General features: G+C 43.5%; 1 protein-coding gene across 7 annotated transcripts in view; it reads left to right on the top strand.

The window, feature by feature from the left end:
• The window catches only part of TTC23 (tetratricopeptide repeat domain 23), a 99,559-nt gene extending 74,727 nt beyond the window's left edge, over positions 1 to 24,832 (top strand). For 2 of the 7 annotated variants that reach the window (XR_011497657.1, XM_070496223.1), the window contains exons 9-12: positions 2,507 to 2,656; positions 16,185 to 16,307; positions 23,107 to 23,189; positions 24,058 to 24,659. Coding sequence is in view for 5 of the 7 variants with exons in the window: in XM_070496223.1 (XP_070352324.1) it covers positions 2,507 to 2,656; positions 16,185 to 16,307; positions 23,107 to 23,189; positions 24,058 to 24,172 (471 nt within the window). In the remaining 2 variants the exon portion in view is untranslated. Of the gene's footprint in view, positions 1 to 721; positions 1,507 to 2,506; positions 2,657 to 16,184; positions 16,308 to 23,106; positions 23,190 to 24,057 lie in introns of those variants that run through there. The other 5 variants (XM_070496215.1, XR_011497659.1, XM_070496228.1 and 2 more) reach the window with 5 other exon arrangements.
• Positions 24,833 to 26,609: the final 1,777 nt, after the last annotated feature.

The raw sequence follows: 26,609 nt of genomic DNA, 5'->3' as shown, positions 1-26,609 counted from the left end.
GCAAGGACCCTCTTGCTGGTGGAAGAAATGAGGAGCAGATGGGTGGATGGATGCTGGGCTGTGGGCTGCCTGACTGCTCTGGCTACTGCAGGGCATCCGTCACTCCCCGGTTCCTGTGTGGCTTCCTGCCCTGATGTCTGTTGTCACCGATGCTACACCCCACCGCCCTTCCCCACATCACCCAAATCAGTGGTGTTGATCTAAAGATGTACCTTACTCCCCCAGGCCATCCTTGGAGATTTTAGAAAACCAGCTCTTTTCATTCTAGGGCCCCTGCCAGCCCTTCCAGTGCCCTTGTAAGAACAGAAAAAGCTACCTCTTCCTCAGGTAGATGCAGCCTGTGCTGGAGCACATTGCTTGGAGAGCAGAACACAGGCTGAATTTCAGCCCTCCTCATTCTCCTGCCAGGCGCCCTTGCTCATGGCACAACCCGCCCAACCGAACGTGGCAACCTTGAGTTGTGCTCACCCTTGGTTGCAGACCTCTCACTGTGGGTTCTAGCAGGAGTCAGCCGACAAGGGCTGGGCCTGAGGACAGTCCCAAGCATGAGCATGGGACTGTGTTCAGACCACCCCAGAGGTGATCCACAGCCTACACGTGGGCTAGAATCCTACACCAACAGGAAGGTGATCTTTGGGGAGGAAAATGCCTTTTATGGTAAAATGCAATTGAAGGTCTCTCTGCCACAGGTTAAGATACTCTGTGTTGGTTTATCTTCTAGTTGTACCTCTCTGCTGCTCAAGAGCCTCCTCTGACTTCTTAACCCATCAGAAAATCTACACTACTCAGGCTGACACGAAGGCCCTCCACCCCCAGCCCAGCCTGTGACTCCCGCCTCAGCGGCCTCTGCTCGCTCCCTGGTTTCTCTGCTGCACTCAGATTAGTCTGCTCACTGGCCCCGAACATGCCATGTGCTTCTCCCACTTTGTGCCTGTGGTCCCAGTTTCCTCTGCCCTCTTCTCAGCCCACCGAAGTCCTGTTTATTCTTTACTCCTCTCCGTTAAGCTTTTCCAGCTCTCAGAGGCTGACACAGTCTGTTTGCTCTAAACCCCTGTGGCCTCTCTTCCATTGCCATCTCGACTTGCTGTTCAAGTTTGTGCACATCCATCTCTAGTTTCCCTGTTCAGGCTGTAAAGGGCATTGAAAGCTTCATTTAGGAAAAGCAGTCTGGCTCTTCTTTCCATCACTGGCTCCTCAAAGCCTGACAACAAAGTCCCACGGAAAAGCTACCAACCCTAACACTTGCACCAAGTCAGGTCCTTGCTCACAGATGCAGAGGGCAGACATGGTACCCTGGGCATAGCGGGCTTTAGCATCAGGTAAGTCCCTCATGTACTGAGGTGGGTCACACACCTCGCAAGTTACACAATTTCTCCACCCCTTCAGCAGTTCCTCTTTCCACCTAAGAAACTGTTTCTGCCTCATTACCACCTTTGCTGTGGTTCCCCCAGCCCACTGCCAGCACCTAACCATATTATTACCAATAAAAGGAGTAAAGTCCTTGCTAGCTCCTCGTGTCTGTGGAGTGCTATCAGGATACCTCCAGGCCTGGGCAGTGGGGAAGGCTCCTTCGCTGGGTCCTGCATTATTTAGCCATTGAATTCAGTGTTCGTGTTCTGCAGCTGCCATGGTGCTTTCATGTAGAAGATCCTGGAAGAATTTCAGGAGAAATGTGGGAGGTCATCACACAGGGTTTTCCCTCTCTATATCTTGGTGTCTGACTGAAGAGATTAATATCAGAAGATATTGGTTTCTAACCAACTCATGTTTTTATTCCATGGTATAAATAAATCAGACAAACCAAACAAAGTGTCAAATATATTTAATTTTTTAATCACGTTAGAATGTTTCTTTTGATTTCCTAAATTGTTTCCTATGAGAAATAGAAAACCCTGGAGTATGTTCTGGATGTTCTGTGAGTAGATAACTAGCCAGGAAACTATGGTTTCCACTTTTGTGAGAACATCACTGTGCACAGAGCGGGAAGAACCAGCATCCAAATAAGATTAAAATTACTGGCCAGATTCAGATCCTAGCTCTACCATTGATGACCCATCTGGCTCTGAGCAAGTTTCTTGACTGCTCTGTGCCTCAGTTTCCTCCTCTGTCAAATCAGGATTACAACTGCACTTATCTAAAGGAGACAGAATTAAGTGAGCTCACACAGGTAAACTGTTTAGCACTGTTCTTGACACCAAAGGACATGAGACACGTTAGCTTTTGTTCTTACTAAACTAAAATGGATTCCTGTGATGTCTGAAGTGACTTCTTCTCCAGGGATCCTTTATGCATTCTCTCTTCATAGTTCACACCTTTTTCTCCCATGTATGTTATTCCTGTTTCCTATTTAACCAGAGGAACATAGGTGCCACTCATGAGACAGTCTACCCAAACTCATTCCCCTAAAAAGTGAAAATACACATCAGTTACATCATTTTTCTAAGAGGCATTGATTTTTATCAGCGTTTGAATTTTATCACCAGACAGCTTTTTGTTCCTTTCACAGAGAGCAAGCTCGATCCAGAGAGAGTCCCTGGAAGCTAAAGTGGGGGTGTTTGGCGATCTCAGTCCCGAGGTGGCAGAGACATACCAGCTCCTGGGCAGGGCCGACCTGGCGCAGGGGAACCACAGCGGGGCCCACAGGAAACTGAAGAAGGTAAAGCTGGAGCCAGTCATAATGCAGAGAAAAGCTGACCCTCCTTCCCTACGGGTCAGTTTCTCTCCTTCTACCAAGCTCTTTTTAAATGAAACTTCATAAGTGGCTTATTTAGGTAAGATGATATCACTTCTTTTTGAATTTTTATTGAGTTAATGATAGGTTACAATCTTGTGAAATTTCACTTATACGTTATTGTTTGTCAGTCGTGTTGTAAGTGCACCCTTCACCCTTTGTGCCCACCCCCCACCCCAACTTTACCCCGGTAGCCACTAATCTGTTCTCTTTGTCTGCAATTTTAAATTCCTCATATGAGTGGAGTCATACAGAGATTGTCCTTCTCTATCTGGCTTATTTCACTTAACATAATTCCCTCAAGGTCCATCCGTGTTGTTGCAAATGGGACGATTTTGTTCTTTTTTACGGCTGAGTAGTATTCCAATGTGTGTATATACCACATCTTCTTTATCCAATCATCTGTTGATGGGCACTTAGGTTGCTTCCATGTATTGGCTATTGTAAATAATGCTGCAATGAACATTGGTGTGCATGGGACTTTTGGAATTGCTGATTTCAAGCTCTTTGGATAGATACGCAGTAGTGGGATAGCTGAATCATATAGTAGTTCTATTTTTAATTTTTTGAGGAATCTCCATACTGTTTCCCATAGTGGCTGCACCAGTTTGCATTCCCACCAACAGTGTATGAGGGTTCCTTTTTCTCCACAACCTCTCCAACATTTGTTACTATTTGTTTTGGTTATTTTTGTCATTCTAATGGGTGTAAGGTGATATCTTAGTGTAGTTTTGATTTGCATTTCCCTGATGATCAGTGATGATGAACATCTTTTCATGTGCCTATTGGCCATCCGTATATATTCTTTGGAGAAATGTCTGTTCATGTCTCCTGCTCATTTTTTGATCAGGTTGTTTGATTTTTTGTTGTTGAGTTGTGTGAGTTCTTTATGTATTATGGATATTAACCCTTTGTCAGATGTATGGTTTGAAAATATTTTTTTCCGGTTAGTGGGCTGTTTTTTTGTTTCAATCCTGTCTTCTTTTGCCTTGAAGAAGCTTTTTAGTCTGATGAAGTCCCATTTGTTTATTCTTTCTGTTGTTTTCCTTGTCTGAGAAGACATGGTGTCTGAAAAGGTCCTTTTGATACTGATGTCAAAGAGTGTGCTGCCTACATTTTCTTCTGGAAGCCTTATGGTTTCAGGTCTTACCTTTAGGTCTTTGATCCATTTTGAGTTTATTTTGGTGAATGGTGAAAAAGAATGGTCAATTTTCATTCTTTTACATGTGGCTTTCCAGTTTTCCCAGCACCATTTGTTGAAAAGATTTTCTTTTCTCCATTGTATGCCCTCAGCTCCTTTGTCAAAGATTAGATATCCATAGATGTGTGGTTTATTTCTGGGCTTTCAATTCTGTTCTGTTGATCTGTGCACCTGTTTTTGTAACAGTACTGTGCTGTTTTGATTACTATGGCTTTGTAGTATGTTTTGAAGTCAGGGATTGTGATGCCTCCAGCTTTGTTCTTTTTTCTCAGGATTGCTTTAGCAATTCAGGGTCTTTTGTTGCCCCATATGAATTTTAGGATTCTTTGTTCTATTTCTGTAAAGAATGTCATTGAGATTCTGATTGGGATGGCATTGAATCTGTAGATTGCTTTAGGTAGAATGGACATTTTAACTATGTTTATTCTTCCAATCCAAGTACATGGAATGTCTTTCCATCTCTTTATGTTGTCATCCATTTCTTTCAGAAAAGCCTTGTAGTTTTTGTCGTATAGGTCTTTCACTTCCTTAGTTAAATTCACCCCAAGGTATTTTATTCTTTTTGTTGCGATTGTGAATGGTATTGTGTTCTTGAGTTCTTTTTCTGTTAGTTCATTATTAGAGTATAGAAATGCTGCTGATTTACGTAAATTGTTATTATACCCTGCAACTTTGCTGTAGTTGTTGATTATTTCTAAAAGTTTTCCATTGGATTCTTTGGGGTTTTCTACTTATAGGATCATATTGTATGCAAACAGCTAGAGTTTCACTTCTTCCCTCCCTATTTGGATTCCTTTTATTCCTTTCTCTTTCCTAATTGCTCTGGCCAAAACCTCCAATCTATGTTAAATAAGAGTGGTGATAGAGGGCATCCTTGTCTTGTTCCTGTTTGAGGTAGTTCCCTTCTCTCCCCATTTTTTTCAGAGTTTTTATCATAATTGGCTGTTGGATCTTGTCAAATGCTTTCTGTACATCTACTGAGATGATCATGTGGTTTTTATTCCTCAGTTTGTTGATGTGGTGTATCACGTTGATTGATTTGTAGATGTTGAACCATCCCTGTGTCCCTGGTATGAATCCCACTTGATCATGATGTATGATCCTTTTGATGAATTGCTGCATTTGATTTGCCAAAATTTTGTTGAGAATTTTTGCATCTATGTTCATCAGCAATATTGACCTGTAGTTCTCCTTTTTCATGCTGTCCTTGTCAGGCTTTGGTATCAGTGTGATGTTGGCCTCATAGAACATTTTAGGAAGTGTTCCATCCTCCCTAATTTTTTGGAATAGCTTGAAAAGGATAGATATTAAATCTTCTCTGGAAGTTTGGTAGAATTCCCCAGGAAAGCCATCTGGTCCTGGGGTTTTATTCTTTGGGATGCTTTTGATTGCTGTTTCAATCTCTTTCCTTGTGATTGGTCTGTTCAAATTGTCTGCTGCTTCTTGACTAAGCTTTGGGAGATTGTAGGAATCCAAGAATTTATCCATTTCCTCTAGGTTATCCATTTTGTTGGCATATAGTTTTTCGTAGTATTTTCTTATAATCTGTTGTATTTCTGTGGAGTTTGTTGTTATTTCTCCTCTTTCATTTCTGATTTTGTTTATTTGAGCTTTCTCTCTTTTTTTCTTTTTTAGTCTGGCTAGGGGTTTATCAATTTTATTTATCTTCTCAAAGAACCAGCTCCTTGTTTCATTGATCCTTTCTACTGCCTTTTTTGTTTCAATAGCATTTATTTCTGCTCTGATTTTTATTATTTCTCTCCTTCTGTTGACTTTGGGCTTTGTTTGTTCTTCTTTCTCTAATTCAGTTAGGTGTAGTTTAAGATTGCTGATTTGGGATTTTTCTTGTTTCTTAAGATGTGCCTGTATTGCGATGAATTTTCTTCTTAATACAGCTTTTGCTGTATCCCATATGAGTTGCTAGGGCATGTTATCATTTTCATTTGTCTCCAGGTAGTTTTTTGATTTCTTCTTTGATTTCTTCAATGATCCATTGCTTCTTCAATAGCATATTGTTTAGTCTCCACATCTTTGTGCCTTTCTCAGCTTTTTTCTTGAAATTAATTTCTAGCTTTATAGCCTTGTGATTGGAGAAGATGCTTGTTATTATTTCAGATTTTTTAAATTTGTAGAGGCTTGCCTTATTTCCCAACATATGGTCTATCCTTCGGAATGTCCCATGCGTGCTTGAGAAGAATGTGTATTCTGCTGTTTTTGGATGAAGTGTTCTATATATGTCTATTAAGTCCAACTGTTTTAGTTTTTCCTTTAGCTCCACTGTTTCCTTGTTGATTTTCTGTCTAGATGATCTGTCCATTGATGTGAGTGGGGTGTTGAGGTCCCCTACTATTATTGTGTTATTTTTGATATCTTCTTTTAGGTTTGTTAATAGTTGCTTTATGAACTTTGGTGCTCCTGTGTTGGGTGCATAGATATTTATGTGTTATTTCTTCTTGATGAAGTGTCCCTTTGATCATTATGTATTGGCCCTGTATGTCTCTCTTTACCTGCCTTGTCTTGAAATCTGTTTTGTCTGATATAAGTATTGCGACACCTGCTTTCCTTTGTTTGCTATTAGCTTGGAGTATTGTCTTCCACCCCTTCACTCTGAGCCTGTGTTTGTCCTTGGAGCTGAGGTGTGTTTCCTGGAGGCAACAAATTGTTGGATCTTGTTCTTTAATCCATCTTGCCACTCTGTGTCTTTTTATTGGAGAGTTCAATCCGTTTACATTGAGGGTGATTATTGATGCATGAGGGCTTAATGCTATCATTTTGCCGTTCATTTTCCGGTTTTCCTGTGTTTCCTTTGTTTCTCGTCCTGTGTGTTTTAGCCTACCCATTGACTTCTGCAATTTCTTATGCTGGGTTTTTTAGCTTTTTCCTTATTTATGTTTTGTGTCTCTGTTCTGTTTTTTAGTTTAGTGGCTACCCTGCAGTTTGTATTCAGAACCTCATGCATAACATAGTCCATTTTTTGGTGGCCTCTTACTTCCTTAGCCTGAACTGATTCAATCCCTTTCCTCCTCCACTCCTAAATTATTATTTTCATCTCTTATTCCAACTTGTGTTGTGAGTTTGTGGTTAGGGCGATAAGATTGTCTTTGCTTTGGTGATTTCCTTCTCTTTATCCTATTGCTATAGTTGAATATTTACTATCCTATTCTGGTTCTATCTATTAGTCTCCCTACTCTGTATTTTGTGACCCCTTTCTCCCTTTTTTTCTTTTTTCAGGTATGAGAGCCTTCTTGAGGATTTCTTATAGTGGAGGTATTGTGGCTACAAAGTCCCTTAGCTTTTGTTTGTCTGGAAAGGATTTAATTTCTCCCTCATATCTGAAGGATATTTTTGCTGCATAGAGTATTCTTGGCTGAAGATTTTTATCCTTTAAAGTTTTGAATATGTCATTCCATTCTCTCCTAGCTTGTAAGGTTTCTGTAGAGAAATCTGCTGAAAGTCTGAGAGGGGTTCCTTTGTAGGTTATTTTCTTCTGCCTTGCTGCCCTGAGTATTCTTTCTTTGTCATTCATTTTTGCCATTTTTACTACTATATGCCTTGAAGTAGGTCTTTTTACATTGAAAAAATCTAGGAGATCTGAAAGCTTCCTGCACACACATTTCTCTCTCAATCCCTAGATTTGGGAAGTTCTCTGCTATCATGTTATTGAGCACACTTTCTGCTCCATTTTCCTTTTCCACGCCCTCAGGTATTGCTATGATTCTTAAGTTGCATTTTCTCATTGAGTCAGCTATTTCTCTGAGATTTTCTTCAGTTTTTTTAATTCTTAGTTCTCTTTCTTCCTCTTTCTGGAGCCATTCAGCCTGTCTATCTTCGATTATGCTAATTTGCTCCTCTATGGTGTCTACATGGGCATTCAGGGAATCCGTATTCTGTTTTATCTGATCCATTGTATTTTTCATCTCTAGTATTTCTGATTGATTCTTCTTTATAGTTTCAATCTCTTTTGTGAAGTAACTCCAGAACTCATTGACTTGTTTCTCTATATTTCCCTTTACCTCATTGAGTATTTTGATGATAGCTATTCTGAACTCATTTTCACTTAGTTTCCCTATTTCCAAGTCCTCAGGACATAATTCTGTGTTCTTATTGTTTTCCTTTTGGACTGGAGCTTTTATAAATTGCTGAATGGTAGAGGAGTGGTTTTTGCACATAATGCTATTATTCAGTTACAGTTACAGCCTGTCGCCACAAGATAGGGGTCAAGAGCCACGCGTTGTGAGCCCTCCACCTTCTGCCACAATGGTGGCACTCAGCGCAGGTTGGGGGTGGAGGGGCATTTTCTCTCACGTGCAGACCTGGATTCCAATCAGCTCTCGCTCTCTGTTGTCCTGGGGCCTTGGCTTGATTGGGTCCCCCCATGCGAAAGCTTTCCCGTTAGAGAGTTTCCGCTCCACAGGTTTGTAGGAGGCCTGGACGATCCCGGGGATGCGTGGCCCCTCCCCTGCTCCTTCCCTCACCCGTGGCAGCGATCCCAGTCTCTAGGGGAGGGAGAAAAGTTCTCTCTTACCCCATTCCAGCTCCTCTGAGGATGGCTCTAGCCTCTCTGCCCTCCGTTGTTTGGCTGCTGTGGGTGTCTGACGATCTCTGTGTTATTAGGATTTTTTGGTTGGAATTCAGTTGCTCCTTTTGTTTGTAATTTAGAGGGGAGAGAGTCCCAGGCAAGCTCACTCCGCCATGTCACTGACATCCAAGATGATATCACTTTTACAGTTAATCTAACCTAACAGTTTTTGGGTAAAAAATATAATAGTCATCCTATACACTTATATTTTCAAATGAATTATCAATTATTTTTTACCATACAAATAATTTTTAATTTTTATGTAGTGTAGTTTATCAGTCTTTTATTTTGTTGTGCTCTCTTTCTGTACACCCAGTTTCTACAGGAATTCTTCTGTGTGTTCTTCTAGTACTTTTGTATTTATTTCTTTTTAAATTTGGAGTTTATTTGTGTGGATGGTGTGAAGTATGGATCTAATGTTATCTTTTCTCCAAATGCCTACCCAATTGTCCAGCACCATTTCACTAAAGATCCTGTCTATGCTCCTGTGATTTGAGATAACATCTTCATCATGTACTACAGTTCCATATGTACTTGAGTCTATTTCTGGATTTCTGTTCTATTCCTCTGATCTCTTTGCTTATTCAAATGTCAGGACCTCATTGTTTTAATTATAGAGATTCATAGCATGATTTAATATCTGGCGGGACTAGGTGCCCTTCATGGTTTTTCTCCCTCTAGAATGTCAGGTTTTTTAGATCTTCTTCCCTGTTTATTTTTCACGTAAATTTTAGTATCAACTTGTCTAGTTCCATAGGAGGATTGTATTATTTGTAAATGAACTGGAAAACTGATATCTTTCTGATCTTGAGTCATTTTACCCAAGAACAAGGGATGTCTTTATATTTGTTCATATCTACTTTCGTATCATTCAAGCACATTTAAAAATGTACCTTATATAGGTTTTGCACATTTCTTATTAGACTGACCTCTAAGCATTTTATCTTCTTTAATACTATTGTAAATGGAGTTTTATCCACTATTAATCTTTTGATTAGTTATTTTTATATATATGAAGACTATAGGTTTCTCTACGTTAATTTCATATTCTGCTAGCTTGCTTAATTCTTTTCTTGCTTTAGTTAATTTGAGTATTGATTCTCTCAGGTCTTTCAAGTATACTTTTAGATCATCTGAGAATAGTTTTACTTTTTGTTTTCTAATTCTTATGACTCTAACTGATTTCTCTTATCTAATTGCATTGGCTCATACTTCCATTACAGTAATAAATAGTAGTGAGATAATAGGCATCTTTGCCTTGTTCCTGATTTTAGTGGAAATGCCTCTAGTCATTCTTCATTTAGTAGATGCTGGCTTTAAGACTAAAGTTTATGTATTTTATCAAGTTAAGGAAGTATCTATCAATTTCTATTTTCTTGAGTTTTTTTTAATTAAAAATAAGTGTTGGATTTTATCAAAGCCTTTTTCAGCATCAATGGAGATAATCAGATGATTCTTTTTAAATCATTTAATATGGAGTTCTTTTATTATATCATTGAACCAAACGTGCAATCCTGGAATAAATCCCCTTAGTCATATTGAATTATTTTCTTAACATGATGTTGATTCTGTTTGCTAATATTTATTTTAGGACTTTTGTAAGTGATGTTTATTTAAGTATCAATGTTATATTTGCTTCATAAAAATAATTTGGAAGTTTACTTTTATTTTCTATGCACTGAAAGAATTTTTGCAGCATTAAAACTATCTAGTCTTTGAAGGTTTGTACCTCCTGTGAAACTCTTTAGTCCTGGTGCTTTTTTGTGGGTAAATTCCTTGACAATTTTCTCTATTTCTTCTACAAAAAATTGGTCTGTTGAAGCTTTCTATCTTTAATGGAGTCATTTTGGTAAACTGTATTTTTCTAGGAAATTATCTGTCTCACTTATATTTTCAGATTGATTTGCATACTTTCAAAGTAGGCTTATGAATTTTAAAAATTTCTACTTTTTTAATAATTATTTTCCCATTGTAATTTCTTAATTTTATGTTTGGATTTTCTCACTTTTTTCTTCACTGAGTTAGTTGTTTGTCTGTTTTGTTAATTTTCCCAAAGAACCAGGATTTTAATTCCATAGGTTACTTGACTTCCTATTCTCTAATTCATAATTTCTGATTTTATCTTTATTATTTCTTTCCTTGTGACTTATTTTGTTTTACTTTGTTGGACTCTTTTTCTATCATTTTGAGTTTGGAATTTAACTCATTTGTTTTCATTTTTATTAATTTAAGTGTTTTAGGCTAAGTGTTTAGCCTCATATTGTTGCTTTCAATGTATCTCATAAGTTCTGTCATGTTGAGTTTTTATTACCTTAATTGGTTTTAAAATGGGGAAAACCTGAGAATCTCTAAGTAATATAACTGACTAGACCCAAAAGAATTAACTTCAGTTCTGAGTAGGCTGTCCCATGAGTCAAGCCTTTTTCTCTTCTTATGACTTTTCTGATTCTGCTGCAAAAGGCACCATGTGTGGTGCCTATTTTTAAATGAGATAACACATATGTCTATTATTAGCTAGTCAGCAAATAGTCATTAGGCACCTTCTAGGGGCCAGTTACTGTGCTAGGCAGACCTGGGAAAAAACAATGACCAAGACAAATATGCTTCTTGTCTTTGTGAGACTTTTCAGTCTAGCCAAGAAGATATATATAAAAGCAATCATTTCAGGTAATTTAAACATTACACGTGTCAAAGACTTTATGGTGAAAGAAGAGGTGAGAAGAGAAGCTGAAGATGGCAGTTGCTGTTTTGCTCCATCACCTATTTCCATATAATAATAGCTAATGCCTATTGAGTGATTCTTATATCCCTGACTCTGTGTTAAATGATTTACATATGTACAAATATTTAACCTATTTAAACACTGCAGCAACCCTAAGAGTTGGGTACCTCTACTCTCTGTTTTTTACAAAGAGGGAAACTGAGGCTGAAAGGATGAGTGTCTCAGCCTTGATTGCCAAACTAGGAGTTGTCGGGCAGTCCATATTGGGCAGTCTATTCTACACTCCATCTATTTAACATTTTAGGCTTCCGAGTAAGATTTTGTTTGAACAGGGGCTTCCTATGCTTTAAAGAGGTTTAGAAACCAGTGGCACAGTGGGGAGAATGCCAAGATCAGGATAGTAGGAGTTTTTGGGTTGCCGCTGAGGGAATACAACTCAAACTAGCTCAGGTATAAAGCAGCATCTGCCTGCTTCTCTCTGCACATCCTCCTCCTCCTCTCTCGTGGCAGTGTCTCCCCTCGAGATGGAGATCATGGCTGCCAGCCCTCCAGAATTTTACTTCCTACCCCCATGCCTTTTCTCAATCACAGCTTGAAAGCTCTCAGGGAAAGGCTGATAGGCCTGGCTTGAATCTGCTGCCCACCCTGGATCAGTCAGCTAAGGCCAGGGGTGTGGTAGGGTGTAAGAACATGGTGGCTCTAAGGCAGTGGGATCCCTGGGATGGAGGTGGTACAGGAAACATAGTCCCATAGTCAGAAGACCTCAGACAGGGTCACTAGAGCCCCTCCCTATTTTTGGAGCATATGCAGTGAGTACAATAGGCATGTAGCAGCCCCTTCCCGTAGGAGTGTCTCAGGCCAGCGTGGGAATTACAGACTGCAAACATCGACATTATGTGCTAAGGTCTGTGCTACAGGTCCCTACTGGGATCTATGGGAGGGAAAGGGTTTAGGGAAGGTGTCTAGATAAGTAGTCCTGAAAAAGAGGATAGCCAGAGACGGGATTGCCCAGGTTGGAAAGGGGATGAAGAGGGGGCTCAGGGGTGAGAGAGCAAAGCCCGTTTAAGAAGCACAAAGCAGTTGGGGCTGACTATCTGTTGGGGGAGCACCTGGGAAGGACATAGGGGCAAGTCCCTGCAGCCGTGTTGGCCAAGCTAAGGGGCTGAGACTTCATCCTTTAAACAAGGGTCCCAAATGGCGGCCTGCAGGCCAGTCGAACCCACTGCCTGTTTTTGTATGGCCCCAAGTTAGAAACTGTCTTTACAGATCATAAAATCTGTACTCATTTTACAGATGATCACATATTGATTTGATGGTGGGGAACACTAACTTTGAACCCAACTGAGTGAAATGTTATCCCCCTCCTCTGAAAAGGAAATCCATTCTTCTCTTTAGTAGAACTAGATTACAAAAAAAACTGCACTCATCATTATTGTTATATTTTGAATTTCATCTATAAAAGTTTGTGGAAATTTGTTTTCTCTCTTGTTACATAAGTTCATGGTACTTACCTACAGAGTGGCCTCAATTTTTGCCTCTTGGCCTGCAAAGTCTACAATATTTACTATCTGGTCTTTTGCAGAAAATGTTTTCCAAACCTCGCTCTAAGCAGCTGCGAGCTGCTGAGGGAATTTTAAGCAGGGCACAACAGGTCTATATTTGTACTTTGGATTTGGAGTTTGTTTTTTTCTAAATCACCGTCAGGATAGTGTGGAGAATGCAATGGAGTGCCCCGAGAACTGAGGCAAGAGGCCTCAGTCTTCTCATCTGTAAAATGGAGGTAACAGCATCTCCAAGCCCCCTTCCCTTCCACAGCTGCTCTGAGGAGGGAATGAGGCGAGGGGAGTGGGGCTGCTTGGAGAAGCGCCAGCCTTGCCCCAGTGCAGGCCACTGAGGAGCACCTGAGGGAGGAGAAGGGAGCTGCCTGCCCTTGGGAATCTCCGCTTTCCTTCCCTTTCCTCTTTTCTCCCCTGAGAAGGGTAGATGAAATATGGAAAAACTCTCCCAAGGGTTCAGCCTAGCCACTCAACTCCAGGCAGGGGAGGGACCCCAGGAATGAGGGAGGGTGGGAGATGTTAGCAGAAGCGCAGGAAACTTGAGCAGGGGCCACACAAACCTTCATATGTGCTCCGTGCTGGCTCCCATGGGGCCTGGCTGGCACCACTACGGACCTCATGCTCCACGCCAGGCTCACTGCTGACAGGGGGTGCTCATAATCATCCCTAATCCCGTCAGCAACCTGCAGGGTGGACCTTACGAGCCCTGTTTTACAGACAGGGGCCTGAGGCTCTTAGAAGTGCCATAAATTGTCTACGGGCAGGTTACCCTTAAGTAAAGCCCCCCTCTTTCCTTTATGCCAGTGGTGCACCAAGCAGGGGTCTTCAACCCCCTGCCTCAGGGTCGCCTTCTGAACCAGAGCCTGGGGCAGGGGTCCAGGAGCCCAGGGATCTGAATTTCACCTTCTAGGGGGGAAGTTGCAAATCACTGCTCTGGGCCACACCCCCACCCAAGGGGCTGAACATCAGCTCAGCTTCAAGAAACTCTCAGGTTTCATCATCCCTGAAACCTGTAGTGGAAGTTGGTGACATTTTTTCCTTTCCTTTGGCCTCATTAACCATCAATCCTGAAAACAACGGCTTTGACATTTAAAGCTTTCTGGCCATTTGCTGGGATCAGAGAGGAAAGGGTTGAATCTGACATCTCTGTAGGTTGTGCATGCTGTGGGACATGCAGTCCTCATTCCACTGCTCGCTGGGTACCCAGCTGAGGACAGGGCCGGCCACTCCATGAACACCACGGCACACACAGGGCTTGAAACCTGCCTTTCACATCTGCTGCTGAACTGGACTTTCTCAAATGCCGTATTTAGCACTGGGCTCTGCGGAGCCAGCAGCAGCTTTTTAAAGCTACCAGCCAAGTGCTGCTCTTGTTTTTATCACAACAACAGCTGCATCCCCCCAGTTTTCAACTCCGGAGCAGGGCTCCATTGACTACTGGCCTCTCCAGATGTGCCCTCCTGTGCTGAATGGCCCATGCATGGCCCTGCGGGCATGAAAAACAGGAAGGCACGAGAGACAAAGCAGACAGTGGAATTGGATTACTAAGAAGAAAACCATATTATTGATCTGTCTTTCAAAGGCATCTGCCTTCAGGGGAAAATTGGAGAATTCTGCTGGCTCCAGATGGAAATTTCCACAGCAAAAGTTCACATGCTTTTGCAACATAGAGACCTGGTTTGATTCTAGGATGGGCATCGTTGCCAAGATTTTCTTCGAGGTGAAAGGCTGCCAAAAAGAATTTGCGAAGACTGTTTCCTAGGTCAGTAGCATCTCAGGCCTAATCCTGGGCCCAGTTACAGTGCGCAGTTGGAATTGGGTCCCGTCTCGGTCTTGCCTCCTTATTAGATACTGTCATCCTCAGGGTTCGGTCCAAGACCCGACTACTTTATAGCTGCGAACAGTAAACATTTCCATAAAAGAACAACATAATTTTATGTGACCTCTTTCTGAAAGAAATCCAAAGCCTACTAAAATGAATCATTTGAAGAAAGGCGAGGGAAAATGGTTTTCATTTATAGATTGTAGGTGAGAAAGCCAACCCTGGGAGGGTCTTAGGTGGTGATGGGTTAAGACACAACCATGAGAACCGACTGTCAGGTCTTTGGCTGTATTCCAGCCATTCCTTCAACCAGCCAAACACACAGAGCCTTCTGATAGGGCCATACTTTATACACAGTTCATGTCCTGTGGTGCTATCAGTGCCCACTTGGTTTTTCTTTCCCTTTAGCATACATGGTGTTTTCCCATGTATGGTTGCCCTGGATACCAGGAAATCCAGAGCCAAGTCTGGAGTCCCCGCAGAGCCCTGTGTTAGCCTACACTGTTTTCATGTATAGAGTCTTACTTGTCCTTGATCCTGATTTTTCTAACTGTCTTTGACTGACCCACTGTTGGGCTACAGCAGTCCACTTCAAATCTTCTGAAAAAGAGGAAGGTCATAATCACATTAATTTCATATAAAAAAAATCCTGCCCTTGGGTTGAGAAGTGTGCTTAATGATGCTTCAAGCACTCCTTACTTGATTTTTGTGTATCAGTTGCTGTGGTATAAGAATGAGAGCTGATGGTTAAAGGGATCAAGGTCATCCATTCCTAACCTTCTGTGGGGAAAAGGTGGAGCCCACCTTGCCTGCTACAGGTGGATGGAAATGAGAATTCCAGGGCTCCTGGCCACAGACCGCCTTGCTTTCATCAGCTGCCAGGAAGAGCTGCTCTCCTTGGGGTCAGGCCCCCTGACCACGGCAGCCCACGCAGCGCCCCCCACCTTTGCTGTCTCTTAAAGAACACAGATAGGTAGTGTACACAGACTGCCCATGGCCAAGGCTGCATCTGCTGTGGAGAGCTCCTCCAACGTCAGAACTCTCACTGTGGCTCGGTGAGTGCACAATGCCTTAGAAGTCCCTAAATTGGCATCAAGGTCTGGAAGGTGCAGAACCGTGAGTCTGGCAGACCGTCCTGGCCTGAGACTGTCTGCTGATTTGTTGGAGCTGCGCTGGAGGCAGAACCCTGAGTTTACAGGGGATGGCCAGGGACGGAGGAACAGGCAAAAATCTCCTCCTGCAGAAACGCAGCGTGACCTTAAACAAGTAGAGAGAGTGACGGTCAGGAATGGCTGGTGCGGACTGCACCAACTCAGCGAGGACTGAGCCAGACGGCTGAGCTACATCTCATGAGGGAAGTGGGCCCAGAAAAGGCTGCTCAAAAGTCTCGGCTTTAAGAGGGTCTAGATCCCTTGCTCTATCTGCCTCAGAAATAGGCAAGTCCAGCTCTTATATGAGAAGCTGCCTGTCTGCTTTAAAAAAGAAGCCTTAATCTCTATGTGGGGACCCAGCAGGAGTCCTCTCAATCGCATGTCCTGCTGATGCTTCTGTTTTCTAAATATTTGTGTTGCAGTTGCCCTGGAGAAAGATGATGGTAGCTTGCTCCAAGACAGTGGCCCGGGGATGGAGCAAAGTCGTGGGGGAGTCGAGGGATGTCGATAAGGATATAGAGCCCACAACACTTGGCAACTCAGAGGTGAGGAGTGAGGGAGACGGTGAGGATGACCTCCAGGCGTCCGAGGCTGGCACTCAGTAGATACCTGGGAGAGCTTTCCGAACAGGGCCGCTCTGAGGAGCCGTGCGAGTTGCAGCGCCTGGGCTTCCCTGCCTCTCTCCCTTATCCCCCATTTCCCTCCTCGTCCTGCGCCCCTGGTGCCACCTTACCTGTCCTTCTCTCATGGGAGGCTTCCTACCCACCTGTGCGGCAATCCTCAGGTCTCAGATATGTGGCCCTCCAGATAAGGGAGCTCTGTGTGTGTGTGTGTGTGTGTGTGTGTGTGTGTGTCTGTGTGTGTGTAGGCATGTGCATGTGTGTATGTGAGAGAGAGAGAAAGACGGATGCATGGTGTGCTCCCTCAACCACTTCCCATTCCTCTTGCCCAGGACGCCCCCCCACCCTACCTCCCCACAACCTGGTGCCCTTCACCTGGCTGATTCCTCATCCTGCAGGTCTCAACTCGAATGTCACCTCAGAAAGGCCTTCACAGACCCAAGAACCCTCTACCCCACTGACACCCCTTTTCTTCTTTCACAGCCACATGTTCTTTTCTCCTTTCCATAGCTCTTATCGTGAGTTGTTATGACATGTTTATTTACATATTTTTAAATACGTGGCTCCCTGCTAACATTGGAAACCCCCTGAGAGCAAGGCCCATTCTCTCCTCCGTCACTGAAGTGGGCACAGCGCTGGCCTATTGCAGGTCCTCAGGAAACACCTGCTGCAGGAAGGAGTGGGTATGGTGGGAGATGCAGGTCCAGGGAGCACGAGGCTGGTTTCTGAGCGGCTCGCGAAAACGCAGCCCCACCCGCACATGACCTGTTTCTGGGGGAAAATGCTATCTGATGACTTGTGTTTGGGTTTGTCCTTTCAGTGCCCCAGGTTTGTCATTTAAGTAATCATTTCTGCCTGCCTTGTAAAGATTAGAAAATGAAAGTATATTTGTGTTTTTCTATACATTTAAGACATTTCACACTTTGATGTAGTTTTTTTTTTTAAATACTAGCCTTGAGAATTGACATGAAAACAGAAGACAGTTCATGAGGTCCTGGGTAACTTCTCCTCCGCGGACACACTCTAGCATCAGATAACGTGTAAAGAAGAGTAGTGATTTCAGATCCTGAGCGTTAGCATAGTTGAAGACAATTTACCTTTCTCTGGCTTTGTTTATCATTTCATATAAAGACAAAATACACATAATAGCATGACAAGCTGGCACAGACCCTTACCAGGCATGAAAAAGTATGTCTTTCTCAGTTTTCCATTGTTGGGTCATGTAGCCTGGCACTGAAACCGCCCTGGTCGCCCTGCCTGTTAGCAAATAGGCTGTATTCCATCAGCAGTTTCACTGTCTGAAATTCCCCGATAGAAATTATGATGCGATTCCAGGACCTAAGGCTGGAAGTTGAGAGAGGAAGGGACGGCCAGGGCACCCCCAGTCCACTTCTAAAGAGCTGCTTTATAAATAAATGGCCCTGTGTAACAGATTTTCAGAAATAGCACACACCCCGCCCCCAAACCAGGAAATACGCTTCCTTGTGAGTTTGGGTATTTAACTGTTGTGCTTTTCTGAAGCCAGAATATACTGAGTTGGCTAACCTCCACATCATAGCTGCCACTGAGCCACTTCCCCCAGGTCCACACAGGGAAGGGTAAGACTCTGGGGCACAGAGGTAGGCTGTAGCTGGGAAGACAGCAAACTCGTGGCTCCTATCCCAGCTTCCTTGGCTCCTGGGCTCCTTAGAAACCTAGCTTTCAAAACTCAAAGTCATGTCAAAAACAACTTTAAAAGTTCACTCAAATGCTTAAGATGGTGTCTTAACCACCCTGGCTTTAGGAATGACTCCTGAGAGAAGGCAGCCCACGGTCACTGTACTCCTCCTGCTACTGCCCTTGCCCACATCACGATGGTGAAGGGTGGTAACACTGCACCCACAGCGGGCTTCCTTACCACGGGGTTCTGGGGCTGACCTGTCCCTGGAACCCTGGGCTGCGACCATGTCTTAAGGCTCCATATAAGAATTTCCTCAGTTGATGGGGCCGGCCCCGTGGCTGAGTGGTTAAGTTCTTGCGCTCTGCTGCCGCGGCTCAGGGTTTTGCTGGTTCGGATCCTGGGTGTGGACATGGCTCTCCTCAATAAGCCACGCTGAGGCGGTGTCCCACATGCCACAACTAGAAGGACCCACAACTAAAAATATACAACTACGTATCAGGGCGCTTTGGGGAGAAGAACAAAAAATTTTTAAAAAACTTAAAAAAAAAAAAGAATTTCCTCAGTTGATCTGTTTGTTCACTTGTTGAATCATTCATTCACTTAGCAAATATTGCACCTACTTACGTGCCAGGGACTGTGCAAGGCTCCAGGACACAAAGGTGAGCAAGACAAACGTGGCCCCCTTAGGGACAGCTTGGCGGCTACTGTAAAAGCGGGTGTTCCCTTTTGTCTTCCTGCAGGGGGTGGAAAGCTCCTTGTTTGGTATTTAAGGAATAACAGAAACACAAGTGATTTCTCCCATCCCCTGCAGAGAAAATCAAAGAGAATGACAGCAACATAATGGCTCCGAAAATTCACTGATACTCAAAATTTCAGGTTTTTTGTCTGCTTAAAGAAAAGTGAGAAACACTGTTTGGAGGCTGGTTTCAAACAGGAGGGCACTGTCCTCCTTGGAAGACTGGAGAACACAGAAAAGCTTTGTTTATGATGGAGAAGGTTCGGCTGTCAAGGTCTGAGGAGTTCTTGGCTTAGCTCAGGGACATGTTTACAATGCCTGGCTCCAGTGGGTTCAATCAACATTTATTGATTCTCTCTGTCAATGTCTAGGTTTTTAACAAAAGAAGGAAAATACCTACTTCACACAAAAATGAGTAAGCAAATTTAGCTAAGAGCAGCAAACACTGAAAAATTCAATTTGGCTTTCTTACATAGTTAGACAGCTATGTAAACATTTTCTGGTGAAAGTCAGTAATGGGTTATTTTGCTATTTTAAAAAGGCAGCTCTTGAAGATGATTTCAGTTAGTGGATGAACCATTTTTCCCTGACTTGGTGCCCGGTGGGGCTGCCCCAGGTGCTGTCATCATAAAAGGGATTAGGGAGAGCAGAGGAGCTGCTTCCCTCTCCTAGGTGACATCCCTTTACTGTACATCTCTTCTCACTTCAGCTAGAATTTTGGGCAAATCTCTTTAGTGACAGTAAGTAGCCTTTAAAAAAAAATCTCTTAATACCAGGAATAGAAGAATCTTAACTGAGGTCTGGGGGTAGGATGGGGTGGGGCTCACCTCCCTCTGGGCTTGATTATTGAACAGAGTCACTTTGCCCAACCCCGTCTGTGAACAGAATGCTCTAGTGAAGATGATCAGACAAGGTCTGGAATAGAGGTGGTTAATAGAACCAGTGAGAATTCATATAAGCGCTGTCAATTGTCATGTCATTCTTCTCAGGAATCTGTGAATATTCAGCTAATAGTGTCTCTTTCCCTAGAGAATGAGGGACCAGAGAGAAGCTGCTTCAACAAACAAAGGGGTAGGATGGAAATTTCTCCATCTTAGAAATTCCTTGGAAATTCCTCCAAGCTTTAGATCTTGGAGGCCATCTGTTAAGGCAAGGCGAACTGAGACCCTAGACTGTCTCAAATAATTGTGATAATGTCAGTAAAATTCTAATGCCACAGTGAATGTATTAACTCCAAAGCACATTGACATCAGCTCGTCTCAAAATGAGCTGCATTGGAACTCATTTTGAGCTGAAATATGTAAACAGGGAAGTTAGGGTAGGTGTCGAATTAGACCTGATCTTTTACACTGAATGGAGGCATTTCTGGCCATGTGGGAGAAAATGGAGTCTGTTCTGGCAAGGAGTGTGAGCCCGGAGAGAGGGCTCTCACTGACTAGCAGGAATGAGGGGAAAGCACGCTTGCTTCTTGCTTTCTGAGCGCCTCCTCGGCCAGCCTGTGTGGAGTACGCTGTACCACGTTAACAAGGAGACAGGGAGACATACCCAGGTTCCATAGCTGTGCGCCAAGAGGGAGTGCTGAAAGACTTGACATCAATGTCATGGGTGTCAGAAACCCGGCCCCATCTCCTTCACCTCAAAGCAACACAGAACTTTCTCAAGGTTCTTAAACTTCCAAAGTCACAACAATCTATCCATGGAGTAAAGCAATCCTGCTCAAACCCACGGAATGAGTAGCACGTTGGCCAGCCTAGGCCAGGGCCCCAGTGCGGATTCAGACAGGCTGGGGCTTGCTGGGTGGAGGGGCTAGGAGCCTTGCCTTTGCAGAATTTGGATTATATACTAAATAGAGTAACAGACGAACTTTACTACTTCTTGATGTTATGTAATTCAACTAAGAAACAGTGAGTATTTTGTTATTTAAAAAAATCCTGTCATATTTTTATCTAATAACATTTCTTTCTTCCAAAAGACAAACCACATTTCTCAGTTTCCAGAACCACATCCTCAATTCCTCAGATTGAACCAAACCTTCAGATGGTTTTGATATTTTCCACAGCTCATAAAGACAAAGCATTTTGGCTGCTTGCATTTTAGTTTTCTTGAAGACCGAAAAACAGCGGGCAGACCAGAATGAACACAGTCTTCAGTGTGAAGTCCCCAAACCCTCACACTCTTTGTGACTCAAGCTGTTACCATGGAGAAAAACTAACGCAGTCTTTTAAAAATATATTATGGGGAGCCAGCCCGGTGGCATAGTAGTTAAGCGCTCCGCTTCAGCGGCCCAGGGTTCGTGGGTTCAGATCCGAGGTGGGGACCACTCATCAAGCCATGCTGTGGCGGCATCCCATATACAAAAGAGAGGAAGATTTAGATGAGGCACAGATGTTAGCTCAGAGACAATCTTTCTCATGCAAAAAGAAGAAGATTGGCAACATCTGTTAGCTCAGGGCCAATCTTCCTCACCAAAATATAAATAAATAAATAAAAATAAAAATATGTTATGAAATATTTCAGATATGCAGAAAAGTATGAAGAATATAACAAACACATGTGAGCTCACTATTCAATATGAGGAATAAAATGTGACCCATACAGTTGAAGTCCCCTCTATAACCTTCCCCATCCCATCTCCAGTTAACTACTATCCTGAATTTGATAGCATTCCCATGTTTTCTTTATTATTTTACTGTGGTTTTGTTTTACATGTTTTTTAAGCTTCATATAAATTATATATAATATGCATTCAACTGCAATTTGCTTTTTTCTACTTTATAATCATGAGATTCGTCTATTGGATACACACATCAAAAATTTGTATGATATCATACAATACATACATATATATCTATATATATATATATATATCACAATTTACTTATCCATTATAAGTATTAGAAATTGTTCTACGAAGTGCTTGTGCCAATTTTCACACCCACTATCAATATATAAAAGAGTTCTCATTGCCTCATGTCTTCAATAAAGCTTGGTATTATCATTATCAGACTATAATTTTCACAATTTGATAGGTGAAGGGGCAATCTCACTGAAGTTTTAGTTTGCATTTTTGGTTACTAGTGACTTTAGGCATGTTTGTCAGCCATTTAGTTTTCAATTTCTTTGAATAATCTGTTTATATCTTTTGATCATTTTCTTTTGGTAGGTTGTTCTTATTACCTTATTCTGAATGCTAATCCTTTCTCAGTCTTGTGTGAATGTCTTCCCTCAGTCTGGTTTGTCTTTGTACTTTTCTTAAGGTGAATTTTGGTGCACAGATATTTTGAATTTTAATATAGTTAAATTTTACCAATCCTTTACTTTTGGCTCATCTGGATCTTTCTAAGAAATATTTCCCTACCTCAAGATCTCAAAGATATTCTCCAATATTTTCATCTAAAAGTTCCAAGTTTTCATTTCACATTTAGTCCCTCAATCTGTCTGGGACTAATTTTTGTGTTTGGTATAGAGTAGGGATCTATTTTCTTCCATTTGGAAAACCAGTAGTCCCAGTTTCATTTATTGACTGTTCAGCTGTTCCTCACAGAGCCTTCAGGGCCACTTCTGTCATCTATCAAGTATTGGGCTCTCTGCCATGTTCCACTGGTCTTTGTGTCTATCTCTGCATGAAAACCATAATGTCTTAATTACTATAGTTTTATAAAAGGTGTTGACATCTAGTAAAGCAAATTCTTCCACCTCATTCCTGTTCAACATTATTTTGACCATTTTGGGCACCCCTTTCATCTTTATTCTTCCCTTGAGTTTCCTCTGGTCTGGTACAAGCAAAAATGGCAGAAGAATTAAGCAGAAGGGAGAAAACAAGCCAAAGCTAGCCCTGGATAATACATAAGCTAAATATTTAACTCCTAAATAAATTAATTCCTAAGAAATTTCTGTGTAGTAATGAATATAGAAAGCCCATATAGGATAAAGCATTTGTTTACCAAAAAACAAAACCATTAAAAACAACTTTTCTGGGCTGAGTGTAGCAAGGGTCATTTAAAAATGGAAATGAAAGACCATCCTCTGGTCAATACCAATGTTTTTGCTTTTATTTTCTAAAAATACTACTTTAAACATATTTTTAAATACAGAGAGTTCTGTAAAATAGTGCTAAAACTCTACATTTGTTCCTGGACCCCTCAGAGCATCCAAATTGAAGGTCAGACTGTCGCTAGGAGGATCCCCGAGAACACACGAACTGCGTCATAGACGCGCGGTCTAAGAACGCAGTATTCTTTCTCTCATTCAAGGGAGCCTTGATTTTCCCACAGAATATTCTCAGTGACATTTTTATAACCTCATGACTACTACTTGGTGTTCTGCAGTGTCTTCGGATTCAGACTCTCTTATATGGACCACAGGACAAGAGGACTCTGGCTACCCAGCACACCATGGACATCCTGTGCAAGTGAGTTGGCTCCCCCTCACACTGTTTCCTTTGCCATTCAGAATCTCAGAGAAAGCTCCTTCTGTTAGGTTCTGTGGAACTTTCCATGGAAAGTTTTACTAACTGACTTCCCATAACCCATAAACTATGCAAAACCAGTTCCTTTGAAAACCCAGTCGTAAAATATCTCCCTTGCCCAGATAGTAAGAAGAAATAAGCCTTTGAATAATGTCAGAAACACATGCTGGGACCTGGCCTCTGCAGGTCATCTCACCTGCTGGAGGGCCAGGGCACAGAACCCTAGCTTGGCCTGCTGGGGCCCTGCCTTGGGCTTCCCTTCACTCTCGGGGTGCCTGTCAGGACGGGGCCGGAGAGCCCTCTGACTTCGCCTGTGGGCCTGGCCCCACGTCTTTCTCAGTCACTGAGCAGAGGCCCTGCGCTCTGCTGTGGAGGTGCCCCACCTCCCAGAGCCTGTGCCTCTGAGAGCCATGGGCTGACTGCCAAGTCCGTGCTCATGGAAGGACCACAGGCACAGACACAGCCAGTAGGGGGCACTGTCTCAGAGCCGATCATGTGGCCCCAGGCCCCTTTAGCACAGGGAAGAGCAGACAGCAAGGCCCCCAGCCCAGCCTTTCTGCTTGCGTTCTGCTTTGCAGAGCCAGCTACCAGTTGATTGTCTCAGCTCAGTGAGAATGGCCACAAGGAAACAGAAAGCGGGAGAACCAACCTTGTGTTTTTGTTCCTGGGCCACAACTCTCCTCTGCTGAGGCTCCTTCATGAAATGTGGCCCAGCAACTGCTAGGCTTGTCTTCACAGTAGTGAAGACCGGGGGAGACCATGCAGAGGGCTCAGGGCAGCCACACTCACCCCAGTCTCTGCTCGTTTGTAGGGCTCCCGACATGGCCGTGAAGCCTAGACCTGCCGCCAGAGCCAAATCGGCATTCTGCACGAGCGTGCCCCCATACGCACTGCTGGGGAAGGCCAGGCCCAACGCAGCGGACTGAGACCCCCACCCCACCCCACCCCGAAAGAAGGCTTTGGTCATGCCTGGGTGCTGACATTTAGGGTGCTGTATAAATCTCTATCTACAAGATGGAAGTCAAGAGTCATTGTACAGATTTTCAAGACCGACTGTTTGCTCCAACATGCGACAGTGACACCATACACCTCCCGTGGGCCACATTTTAACAGTGGATGCCCTTCAGGGTGATCTGGTACTTCTACAAAGCATTTATCTTTACTACGTAAGTGGTTTTGCTTGCCAACAACACTTTTTACCTAGCACCCTTTTCCTATGTCTGAAAGGCTTCTCTTCCAAAGTTCAAAACTCCCTGTGTGGGGAAGCGGACTCGACATCTGATAGTACTTAGAGAGCCCCTCGCTTGGTCTGGAGTCAGATTTGGAGCAATAAAATTCTGGAAAAAGCCCTTTCTTATAGGAAGCTAATAGAGATAGAGAATAAAGCGCTAATAAAAGGAAATTCGCAAGTGCTGGGGTCGGTATGTGTCTTTACAATGAAGGCTGCTCCAAGCCCGGACAGGGGCCCGGGAAGCTTCTCGTCACTCGTGTACTCAGTCACTCATCGAATTTGGTTGAGCGCCCACTATGTACCAGGCGTGTGTTAAGAACTGGGGGCACGACAATAAACCAGATACACTGTCCCCATCTTCTTAGAACTTGCAATCCAACATGACGCTAGCTATTAAACATATAATGGATTAATTAGTTGAAGCAAACAGAGGGAAAGAGCCCGGGACAATGGGGCAGGTGGGAAATGGACCTCACTTGGCCTAGAGGTCAGGGGAGGCAGGTGTGAGTGGAGAAAGATGAGCAGGAGTGAGGCCAGCACAGAGGGGCTGCGGGGGGAGGGACGCTTGCTCCCCGCTGCTTCCTCCTGTGGCCTCTACTTCGGGCCAGAGCAATGTGGCTGCCGCCCTGGAGCTTCTCTTTTGAGGTGGCACAGCCCTTGGTCCCCTGCTCTCCTGGGTTCAACATGTGGGGGCTAGGGAGAGTGGAGTGGGATGACCACTCATGTCCACAGGGTTCTTCACTCTCCTGGGGGAGAGGCCAGTGTCATTCAAGAAAGGAAAAGTAGAGTGGGAAGGTTTGAACACCTTTCTCCATGCTTTCAACCATGCGATCCGGTGCCAGAACGAGGACGGAGCACGCAGAGGGTACGAGTGTGACATGGGCAGTGCTGTTCCTTCTCCTCCCCGCTCATCCCATGGCCCATGGCCCAGAGAGGCTGCAGGCTGATGCTAAGATGGCAGCAAGATGCAGCACAGGTGCCCTTCCACTCCAGCAGCCACCAGGAAACCCAAAACCACTCTGGCTTCATTTGTGCAGGGTGCTGCCTCAAGAATTTATGGGAAAAATAAACCAAAAAGACCTGTGATAGGGTAGAGAGGGGCAGGGTCCCTTGTCCTCCTCGGGAGTATGACAGCTGACCACACACACTGCTCATACCCACCCATCCCAGACATCCTGTGGGATGAAGGCAATGTGCAAAAAGTGTGAGATGTGGTCACTACTCATTAAGTGACCTATCTAGTTGAAGACCACGGGTTTCGATGTGGATGGTGGAATAAGCATTTTAAATATATACCACATGGAGCTGCCAAGGACTCAGTTTATGCACCTTCAAAATTCATATGTTGAAGCCCCAATCCCCAGTGTGAAAGTACTTGGAGGTGGGGCCTCTGGGAGGTAATAGTATGAGGGTGGGACCCCATGAATGGGATTAGTGCCCTTATAAGACAGGACAGAGATGATCTCTCTCTCCACCATGTGAGGACACAGCAAAAAGGTGGCCGTTTGCAAGCCAGGAAGAGAGCCCCCACCAGGAGCCAAACCACCAGCACCTTGATCCTGGACTTCCAACCTCCAGAACTCTAAGAAATAAATGTCCATTGTTTAAGCCTTGCAGGCTGCTGTAACAGAATACTACAGACTTGCAGCATCCAGGCTGAGTTTTGGGAAAAAATTTGAGTTCTGATGTTACTTCTTCCTTTCTGTATTCCTTGGAGGATAATATCTTGGAATCACAGAAGCTAAAACGTGTTTTAAAAGATGTAGCCCCCACCCCAGGAAAGAATGAATTTAGGAATGTTCCACCACGTCTCCCATGTATTACATGTGTTAACTTCAGTGTGAGAGGAAGACTACGGCTATTCATGGTTTGGGGCTTTTTTTTAGGTAAAAGGCTACATACAGGTAAGGGTATCCACTCCTTTCTCTCAAACTACCACAGTTTTGTCAAGCTCCTAAGAAGTGGCCAGGATGGACTAAGCACTCCAGTTTGTGCTTGAGGTAACCAACCATCTTGAGGTCCCCAGGACTGTCCTGGTTTTAGCACTGAAAGTCTCGTGTTCCAGGAGACCCCTCCATCCCATGCAAATGGATGGCTGGTCACCCCATGGGCACCAGACTCCCATGCTGTGA

This window comes from Equus asinus, chromosome 2 (assembly GCF_041296235.1).
Source record: "Equus asinus isolate D_3611 breed Donkey chromosome 2, EquAss-T2T_v2, whole genome shotgun sequence".
NCBI lineage: Eukaryota > Metazoa > Chordata > Mammalia > Perissodactyla > Equidae > Equus > Equus asinus.
The sequence above is the reverse complement of the archived record's forward strand: the minus strand, read 5'-3'. Positions and strand labels throughout refer to the sequence as shown.